At 40.4% G+C, this 11,315-nt stretch overlaps 1 protein-coding gene across 1 annotated transcript; it reads right to left on the bottom strand.

Moving 5' to 3' along the window:
* Positions 1-461: 461 nt before the first annotated feature.
* On the bottom strand, positions 462-9,754 carry LOC139728739 (oxidoreductase HTATIP2-like; the record flags this gene model as incomplete). The annotated part of the gene is made up of 5 exons (XM_071639679.1): positions 462-1,009; positions 3,868-3,929; positions 6,005-6,142; positions 7,687-7,794; positions 9,506-9,754. Coding segments are annotated over 5 exons (774 nt in total), but the record flags the coding sequence as incomplete, so codon positions are not given.
* Positions 9,755-11,315: the final 1,561 nt, after the last annotated feature.

Here is an 11,315-nt window from a genome sequence, read left to right as displayed (position 1 = left end):
TTAACTCAGTGTAGCCTGTGTGTTTCTACATCAATCACACAGGCAAATTTGGAATGGAAAGAGATATTAATGCCTTACATAGAATCGAGAGGCAAAATTGTGTCTAATTACTGAAAGAGTACTAGATATGTCGACACCACATATAACACTGAATCAGAAAAATGCGATGCCTTTATAGTAAAAACATGGAAGTGACATGGAAATGGAAAATTAAGTTTACACCTCACACTGCAGCAGTAACTCTGTAGTGTAGTGTCAGTGCAAACAAACTTGCCAAGTATCAAACACCAAACACCAAACACCAAACACCAGACACCCTTCACCTTTGACTTCTAATGAATACTGCTCAGTGCGGCAGTGATTTCAGAGATTTCACGTCTTGCCACATCAGGCAAACAATTATGAAGACTTACATAGTATGTGGTGACAAGAACATGGAGGAAGAAATCCATAGAAAACTGGAGAACGTAGTCATGCTGCCGATTGGTACCTTTATACTGGGCAATATTTTGTTATATTGCATGCATGTGGTCATTATTTCATGCACAAACTACGGCAGGTGGTGCGGAGTGAAAGACAGGGCTGCTCTACGCAACTGGTTTCAAGCTAAAAGAGAGGTATTACATCATCTCAAGGAAGAACAGTGAATCAGTTTAAATCTCTTCAGAACGTGGACACAAGAGGGTGGGCTTTCGGCATGAAATTTCAAACGAGTTGATCTCTATCACGGTCTCGAATCTATACTCAGATTGTCGCGGCTGACAGGTGGGGCTTGGCCGTGGAGAAAAAGGTCTATCCGGTGACTTCCCGCGACGCTCGGTAGATGTCCTTGCCGCCGAGTATGACCTTTGACTCCTCGGCTGGCTTCACCGTGCGGGCGATCATGGCCTGACCTACGGACAGCACCGTGTTAGTGGCGCTGCCGGGTGAGAGATAGTCGACTGGCTTCATCAGACCTTGCGCTATCCACTCCCCAAAACGGAACTCCTTGCGCTTACACATCAGCAGTCTGGGGTAGGCAAGGAAAAAAGAACAACATATTTTTCAGCAAAACAAACAGACAAACATTCAGAGACAAAAGAAAAGTCATAAGTGGATTCGGGGGGGGGGGGGGGGGGGGGGCACGCGCACGCCCCCTTTTTTGTTTTGGAAACAAAGGAAATAAGAATGAAGAACCGGGCGCCTCCTTTTAAGTTTTGAAGATACCATCTTAGTCAGGTGATTGTAGTGGAAGTAGTAAATTGAGGTGAAGCCTTTTTTTTTTGCTTGTCAGCCGATGAATGTTGGAAGTCGCATGAGAAACCAAAAAAAAGCACCCGGAAGGGTTCTTTTTTTTTTGTTTGGCTTGTCAGCCAATGAAACCTGAAAGTGGCATGAGAAACAGAAATATTGCATGGTAAAGCGTTTTTTCGTTTGTTTTGTTCTGTTTTTTGCTTGTCAGCCGATGAAACACAGAAGTGGCACCAGAAATATTTTTGCCCCCCCCCTCCTCTTTTTTGGAATTTATGGATCTGCCTTTGCAAGCAGAGAGAGACGAAAATTGGTACAAATGACATTTCTTTTTTCTCATTTGGTTAGGCACTTCACTCGTTTTCCAATCCGCATTACGCATTTATAAGTTTGTCAGCTCAACAGTTCATGGAATTCATGTCCAATGAATAAACTTGTTACCCACAGACTGGGGAACAGTTTAACAAGTGACATTTCAGCAGGCATTCACTTCATTGTTTTGTATTGAATGCATCAACATTTTTTTTCTATTCTTTTGATATCGCCATATAACACGCTTGCTGTCAGGTGGATGTGCTGGCAGGGACAATTTTCTATTAAAGGATTACATGAATAATCATAGCATCACAGATGCTTATCTCACTGAATAAAAAAAAAAAATGCCTGATTGGTACAAATGACCTTTCTCTGCTCACTCCAATAGTGGAACTTCGAACACATCTAATTGGAATAAGGAGAGAAGGAATAATAGATGGGCAGAGAAAGAGAGAGAGAGAAACACAAGCAGGGCGGGGTGGGGGAGGCAGAGCAGGGCAACAGCAGAGAAGATAGGACAGGAAAAATAGTGGCGATGAGGAAAAGAACAAAAAATAATCGCACAGAATGATATGAGATATTTAAGGCATAATTTGCCCTTTGTAGATGAAACAAACACTCAGCGTTATTGCTTTAAGATAGTTCTAACATGTGAGTTTGGGATAAACAACTGCTGTAAAAATTTGAATTGGTGAAGTGGATGTTAAATATTGTTAAACATACAAAATGTGGACAATAGTTTAATAAAATAAAAATGTTTCCCGACTAAACTGTCTACAGTTATGGTTTATTGAGAAGAATACAGATATCTCCTTAAGGCCGTGTCACACCAGCCTTGCGTGCGACTTGCAAAGAACAATTTTGACTACCCGGAGGTCCCCGTAGATATCCGCACATGACAGTACCTAGCATGTATCTCAAAAGTAGTCGCCCGGAGGTGCGCACGCATATTTTTTTTACCCGCAACCGTGTTTAGGCCCTGTCACACCTTTCCGGGCAAGCTACTCAGGCTTGTTACGTGTAGGGATTTTCTAGCACACCGGTCATTCCTGAGGGCGGAAAAGGATTTGTGCGAGTCAGCGCATGTGTCTTACTTGCTGGACGCGTTATACTTGTGAGTATACTGTGTGACCTTTGTACCAGTCGCGTGGGGGCTGACAACTTAGTGAAGGAATTCCTCTAATGGAATGGCTGAAATCTCACAGAATTTCATTATCTTGGCTGCATACGGGACTGCGAAGTACCTGCGTTGGAATTGCCTGGGAAGTACTGCCGCTAAGGGTCTCCTACTGGCGTTCTGCGTGGACCTCTACGGGCATTCCCGCGACTCACCCGGAAAAAGTTTTGGTCATGCTCAAAACTTGGCTGCGGTTAAATCGGACTTGCGTGAGCACCTCCGGGCAACTACGCGCTAGATACTGCCAGGTGCGGACCAACTGCGGAGAGCTCCTTGGAGTAAATTTGTTTCCCCGCAAGTCAAGCCGCAGAAGTTCCCCCGTACGGTATGACAAGGCATGAATGAAAATTGCTAACATTCTTGTTCGCCCGCTGAAAATCTTCTACATGCTGGAAACTACCTCCTCGCCACAAGCCCGCGTTATGGTGCGACACGGCCTTTAGTTTTTAGGCTTTAATGCGAAAATTTTACACGATACGCTGTAGGATGTTTTGTGGTACAACAGACCTACACATATATGCATTAAATGTCATATCTTGAAATTTGTTAAAATCACTGTTCCCAAAGGTAAACAGGACCCTTTTAATGCCAATGACATTCATGAGAATGCAGGCATACACAGTGTAATCCATTTTGACTACTTCAGCCTAGCAATCCCTGGTACTTTACAACTCGACTCCAATAGGACAAAGCTGTGTGTCCTTTATACCTGAAATGTATTTTATATCTTAATCAACACAACAAAGCACATACATTGCAGGAGTATGCAAACTTCAATTGAGTGTTATTTGAGCGACAAAGTTCAATATGTGACTATGTACAGTATTTAGTTGAATACTATAATAGTGGATATTTTTGAGAGAGTAATATTTTTTTTTTCTTTGTGCTCAGTGGGGTAAAATAAGTTTCACATGTTTTTAATTCCATGGAAGCAAGACATGAATTACTGCAACGTAATACAGCACACAATAGATATTTGCTGCTTTTTTTGTCCGCGCTGGTTTCTGGTTGCGCGAACATTTCAACACAACAAAAATTTCCACTTTTACAGTAGCTACAATGGGTGTTACAAGCGGTAAATTAGGAAACAAAATGAAAATATATTTTTGTTTTTGGTGGCTACAAATATGTAGCTTCTTCCTCACCCTGGTCTGTAGATGCTGTATTTTTCAAAACCAAGATCAGCAGTCTCCGCCTCCGCTTGTCCCTGTGTTTAAAGAAAAAGAAAAAAAAAAAGAAATTTACGTTCAATTTTGTATGGTATAGTTTTGGTCGGGATGGGAAATCAGGTTTTCACATTTTGCGAGATAATTAAATGCCACTTTTCTGAAATATCAAAGTGCATGCAATTCTAAACAGAATTAAAAGTTTAGTTTCTGAAAATTGGTTTCGAATTGGCAGAGATATCTCCAGAAACAATGAGGTCCTTTTAAAAGGTGGGATGCATCTTTTGTTAAGAACACTTTGTTTTGCTTTGTTTATGGATATTTTAGCCATTTCAAAACCAATTTTCATCAAATAATGTTTTAATGCCAATTAGAATTGTATGCTCTGTAATATTCCGTATTAATGATTTCTAATTATCTCACAAATTCCCCTTGAAACCAGATTTCGTTAAATTTTCTTTTTCTTTAAAGTAAAGAACAGAGGATATGTTTCACTCCATTTCTTATATCCGTACTACATGTAGGTACAGGTAGCAAAGCACGATGAGACGTATATACAAGGTAAACTTATACAAAATTACCAAATATTGTCATACATACATTGTACTACGAGACTTCAATAAATCACCAAACCAGAAAAGCACTTGGAGATCACAGACCACCGCCAAGCAAGCAACTCATTTCCACCCTTACATGCATGCAATTTCCTAAAATAAAAGCATTTCGTTTACATCACTGCACGGCGCCTTGCCCAAGCAGAGTACGCGCCTTTGTGCGCATGTAAACTTCCAGTACGCACAGCTTGAACCCCACTTTCGTTGTCCTTATATGCCAGACGATGAAAAATCTATCAAAAATCCATAAAAACTCCTGGATCACTACCAAAATTGAAAGAGGTGTTCATTGTGTCAATATCGACTTTTATGCAAGTTTCAATCTAATCCGTACTCAATTCTTAAAGTTATTTTGCAAAAAGACAAACCAAAACCAATGATCCTTTAACCTCTTCCTTCCTTGGTGGAGGGCATCAACAAAAATGTAATGTACAAAATATATGATTTGATAAAGCAGTAAACATATCATAAATATGATATGCAGTCAAACCTGTCTACAATGACTGCAAAAGGGAATCATGCAGTGAAGTTGTTACAGACAGGTAGTCATTATGACATATATTGCAGGTACAATGTAATAGATTGACATAAAATGTCTGAATTGCGGAGCTTGGGTATTTGTTCCAAGTTTATCTTGTCACTGTCGGCAACCAGGGATAACCTGGTAGTGGTGTCGCTGCCCCGAAAGCAGTTAGATGACAGGATTGATTCCTGCTGGTTCTTTTTTTTTTTCTACCAATATATCTGTTAATGCCCTGTCGAACAAATTGAGATCTTAATCTCCTGGCATGCCACCTGCCAAGTTTGTTGAAAATTCATCATGGGTTTTTCACAAACAAGTTGAAAATGTACAATTTAGGCCCCATTGGGACCTCTCCCCAATTTGAATACAGTCATCAATGTACTAACTCATTGTATTAACTTAGCTAAATCACCAGGGCCCTGTTGCATAAAACCCTTACCGCTGGAGTTACCGCTCCTTTCTAGCGGTAAGTCTTCAAATTAGCGGTAAATTGTAGAATCCTTGATGCCGATTGGCTGTGATGCCTAATTTTGACAGTAGTTACCATTGAAACTCAACAGTAAGTTTTATGCAACGGGCCCCTGGTTGTCACTAGAAAAGAAGATTTTGTTGAAGATTCCTTAATTCTAGGAGGTTCCCCCCCCCCCCCCCAGTTGAAACATTGTGTCTATCTGAACAAATTCAGATCTTATTTCCCTAGGAATGCTACCTGCCAAGTTTGGTGAAAATTGGTCATGGGGTTCTCAATAAAAAGGTGTAAATGTAAAAAAAAAAAAAAAAAACTCACAGCTCAGGTGAGTTAAAAGTGTAGATCAGCAGTTCTGATCTTACAAACTTCTTTTGTGCAGAGAGCAGACAAAATTGAGGGAAACCAATACCTCATGATATACATATTTTACAACTCATTTGTTTGTATAAACCTGCAAGCTGTGAAAATTTCTGGAGGCGTATAAAACCCCCACTGATTCTTCATCCTCACCTTGACCTTTGTGTAAAGCATGCTGCTGTCCTTATTAGCACCCGTTGACGACACTAGATGATATTGCTGGCAGCCATTTTGTTTCGCCAGCTCCCCGACTTTCATCACGTAGTCGTGGTCCACTTTGACGAATCCGGCCTGTAGAGGGCGCAAGAGCAATGCAACAGCGTAAGTATGTTACCACTGGCTGATAACAACCTGATTCCAACATGAGTATGAAACATGCACGAAAGTTTTTACAAATCTTCCACGACAAAATTTCGGAGGAAGTTACTATGTGAAATCACCACTTACCCTTTGAACGTTATTACAGCAGTTTTTTGGAGAAGCTTTTTTTTTTTTTTTGGCAACATTCTAGCTTCGGTTTCATATTTTCATGTCAAAATGAAATGGACAATATTCACCTCACCTTGTAGTGAGCAATGGTCACTCACTAAGCCATCTTTTATTCATGTTGCACAGAGATGTGCGATAGCCGAGAGAAGAACAATTTTATCCCATTGAGGATGGGCTGATTTTGCTACAACACATGTTTCTCATAGAAACCTGCGCAAGCATACTTGGCACTTGTCTTCAAAAGGTTAAAGAAAAGACAACAGGACTACAAACTTACCAACATGTATTTACTTTCACTTTCCTGAAGTATTGAATTTCAATTATTTTTCCGAATAAAATTTGAGGTGACAGCGTCATTCATCTCACTCACTTGTGCATTCATATGAACTGTATGAGAACAGTTCCGCAGATATTAGCAAAACTTCACAATTTCATAACTCCCCTTACATTTATCTGATTCTGATCAAACTTTCACTGTTATACTCAAAAGATATTGCTCCTCCTTCTCAGACTAACTTATAACTGGCCTGGGATTCCTCTTTAAAGGGGATGGCTAGTAACCGATCAGTGGGAATCAGTGGGAATGCTGAGGGATGATTGTTCCAATCCTTGTGGGATTCATTTAAGAGTACATTATATATCTACTGTTGTGTGAAAATTATTTGCTTCAGAACGGTCTCATATTCAAGTAATGTACAGATTAATGCCCCGTCACTGACCAGGGATGCTTACCTGGAAACATTAAACTGCACATTACTTGAATATGAGACCATTCTGAAGCAAACAATTTTCACACAACAATAGATATATAATGTACTCTTAAATGAATCCCACAAGGATTGGAACAATCATCCCCAGCATTCCTACTGATTCCCACTGATCAGTTACTAGCCATCCCCTTTAACCTTTAAGGTCCTACCAGTCTGTAAAAAATGTCAACTGCTACTGACAGCATGAAGCAGCATTTTTCACACAATCTTGTATGGGTTAATGCAAACTAATTGTGTGGATTTATTTATTTATCTATTTTTTCTTTTTTCTTTTTAGAGAGAGATTAGAATTGCAGAGCAAAACAAAACAGGGACATGAAGCTATAAGTATTTTGCGCACTGTCCTACAATACTTTAAAGGTGGAAAGTTTTCATGGTCTTGAAATTTTTGCGCATTTCGCACAACCTGAAAATAGTGCGAAATATATGCACATATTTTTACTTGCCCTGTATGTTCCGATAAGTAGTTGATGTCTTGATTCCTTGGAATTAAAAACACACAAAATTTTTCTTGCCCTGCTGAGGGCGAAAAAAATGGTGTCCCGTGAAAATATCCACTTGTACAGTAAAAGTTACCTTTCCTGCCTTGCCCCGGGTCGTTCCTAGGCAACAGTAGCCGACTGACGGTCCCTTGAAGACGTCTGCCGATGCGTCCAGGTTGTCAAAGTCCACAACCTTCTGCTCCTGTTGAGAAAATATCGGTGACATCATACGTATACAGTGAGGAGTAATGTCACTATACTGCCATTATGATGTCATGAGTGTCAATGTTCACCTTAATCTACATACAATGCATATATATACACATTTTGTTTTCCTATTTTTTTTAAATTTTACAAATATCATACAATCACACAAAAGTAAATGAGCCATTTTGCTTTTATTGTTTATTCACAACAAAAGTGTTTTTCAAAGCAAAAGTCAAATATGTCAATTGTTACCCACACAAAAATAAACAAGAAACATACAGATGTTTGAATTAATGAATGACAATAACTCAAAATGATATAACATTAAATGGAATCAAAGAATGATAACAATAACCTTCACTTCCTTGATATCTCCCTGTAAATCTTCCCTGCCCCTCCCCCTAAACCTTTAAATCCCATAACATCCACGTCCACGCACACACACACTCACAGACTTATTGCCACTTTAAATGATAACAAAGGAAAAGACCAAACCGATGAGAATAGAATATTACATAGCGATAACTCCTGCCTCATACTTGGTGACGGAAAAGAACGGTACCTTGATAGCATACCTCTGGCAAGGAGGTTGCGTTATTACCCTTGTTTGTTTGTTTGTTTGTCTGTCACATTGTAAAATAACTAAAAATATAAAAAATAAAAATTCACAGACTTGCATAAAACTTGCAGATAAAGTTGATAATGACACAAGAGATGATAAAAGTTTGGTAGTGATCTGGATAACCATCTGGAACCAGGAATAGGATACTTGACGGATTATCATTGACGAATGGTGCCAACGCAAGGGATTTCAGGCTATGCACACTGAGCGCACGTGTGAGGTGGAGCATGGAGTAACTTGCTGTTGAAGTGGCTTAGTGAGACACAACAGAATGGCTTCTTAATCACTCTGGGAAATGATAAGGGCGATTTTGAGCATATAAATGTGTGAATGGGTAGAAATGAGCTGCTTGTGTTGGCAGAGGTCTTTGCTCTCTGAGTGGTTTTAAATGCAAATGTTGTAATACTCCATCTACTGCACAAGCTGGTATTTTCCCACACAGATATTTTCGCCAATGATGAGGTCAAACACATTTTTCGTAAATTGACACAATGCTATCGAAAATGTACTATCAACCTACATACTCCATTGCAACATTCTTGTGTGTGTTGTTAAATTTGTGTCAACTGTGATTTGCAAAATTAGGAAAAATTAAACCCTCATGAAAATAACAGCTTGTATTGTAAGTTATAAAAAAAGATAATAATATCTTCAATCTGAACATTAATTTGGCCCATAAAAGATTACTGGGGAAAAAAAAAAAAATCCTTAGAAAAGTCATGAGAAATTATCACGGCATTATCACCAGGTTTTGGTTCAGTTTAAAGACATAAATTCATAAATTTCATATACTATTCAGCCCCAAATACAGAATACCTGGTCCGGTACACACAGTGCACTACCGTTTTAAAAGGTTATAACAAAATTTCAGTTACTAGTAAAGTAAAGTAAAAATTCAGGCCGCAACATTAGGCCTATCAACTCTATAGATGTATAAAATTTCATTATTTGTTCGGTTAAAATGAAATTTTGAAATAAAGTAAGAAAACTGACTGTCCATAAGACTTCATTATCAACACACCATATGGGAGGTCCACTTATACAATTCTCTACGACGCTGTTACAATTATAAGTATGTACTCACTACAGCGAAGTCCTTGTAAACATCGCCCTCTAGGGTCACCTCCCGCCGGCCGATTAGAAACACTTTGCTAAAGATCTTGGTCCGCGCCAACTCCTGCACGAGTGCCTTTCCGCACTCCCCCGTGTGGCCCACAACAAACGCGGTCTGGTTTGTCTCGCGGAATGCATCCATCGCACCCTGGAGCGGGGGAACTTTGGCGGCTGCCCCTTCGGAGGTCGAGGACGCGGCCGGCTGAGCGGAGGCTGCTGCGTCTGTAGCTAGTGCTTCGGGAGGCGGCACTGCAGCTCCCTCTCGTGTTGGCTCTGCGCCAGTACTGCTGGGTGCTGCTGGCAGACTCTCCGCTTCGCTGGCAGCAGCAGCCGCCTCCGGCTTGGACTCAGCAGCGGGTTTCTCGTCAGACATGGTTGTGATTCACCTAAAGCTGCTGAAAGTTTAGATGAAAAAAAAAAGGGGGGGGGGGCAACAAAGTCTAAAAATATAAACTAGCATAGAAATCAAGATTCCCAGAAACAAGAACAATGATACAAATGACATTCTATTCTCAAGGTGTGATACCATACTGAGTATAGTATGCAAGAGGCAGAACACTATAGGCCTGCTGAAATAGGGCCCACAACCATCACAAAATATACAACAACACATAGCTGGAGTGGTACTCCTGGCACTGGCCTGGATAACGATGTATGGATGGACGAAGATAGAGCTCAGTGACATTAGCTGGCTAGTCAACCAGGCCAAACCGGTACTCCTGGGGGTTTAAATCACACACAGAATTACCGGTTTGGCCTGGTTGACTAGTCAGCTAACGTCACCGACCGAGCTCTATCGTCGTCCATAGACAGATCGTTTGACGTTATTCAGGGGGATGTTTCATCAATATAATCAGCGCTGACAACTTGTCAGCGTGGACTATTTCAGTAAAATCCTTGGTTTTGATTGGTTGAGACGCTCTTGTCACTGACTGTTAGTTACTATGGTAAAATTGTCAACACTGACAAGTTTCATGAAATGGTGCCCAGGCCAGTGCCAGTACTCGACCACTCCAGCTATGTGTTGTTGTACTTGATGCTTGATACTTGATACTTTGATCTCTCTCGCAGCCTCTCCAAGAAGCTACACTGGGATATCTATGGAAACTACACATGTGTGCCATCGGGAGGTGCCATGGTGATGATCTGTATTTTCATTTAAAGTGTCCACTATGGGAGCAAAATCTGAATGCATCCTCCTTTAACTCTTTATGTGCCACGTTCGCACGTCCTACTCAGTCGACGGCGTGCCAACTTCGCACATTCCGCTCAAACGAAATCCCCCCCCAAAAAAACCGATTGATAAATCGCCAAACGCCACAATACAATAAAAGCGTTTCTAGCGATTCCGTTCCTCTCGTCTATATTACATGTGGTGATTGATTAACAAACTGTGTTTCATACTCGATTTGCCTGCAAATTCTAAGTTTCTCTCACTGCTTTGTGTGCAAAAGTCATGCCATTTTTTTTTTTTTACAGTAATGTAGCTACTGGGCGTTTGAAAGAAAAACAAAATTATAAATTTGTCATATAATTCACATCAATGCAAAGCTTGGCATTTTCTCTACAACGTTGCTCAATTTGTCTACAATTTAACAGAAATCTATAAAAGTTATGTAGATTTGAAAAACAGAATGTTTTCTCAACTCATGACTACGTTGGTGTCTCAGAAAAATGTGGCACACGGGGGGTTTCCACCATGGCACATAAAGAGTTAAGGGCTGAGTGATCCAGAAGAAGGCTGCAAGGTTGTAATACAGGGGAGAGCAGCTTCTCTGAAT

Source organism: Diadema antillarum, unplaced genomic scaffold (assembly GCF_040938485.1).
Source record: "Diadema antillarum isolate AM-2024a unplaced genomic scaffold, OU_Dant_1.0 seq00000195_RagTag, whole genome shotgun sequence".
NCBI classification, from domain to species: Eukaryota; Metazoa; Echinodermata; class Echinoidea; order Diadematoida; family Diadematidae; genus Diadema; species Diadema antillarum.
The sequence above is the reverse complement of the archived record's forward strand: the minus strand, read 5'-3'. Positions and strand labels throughout refer to the sequence as shown.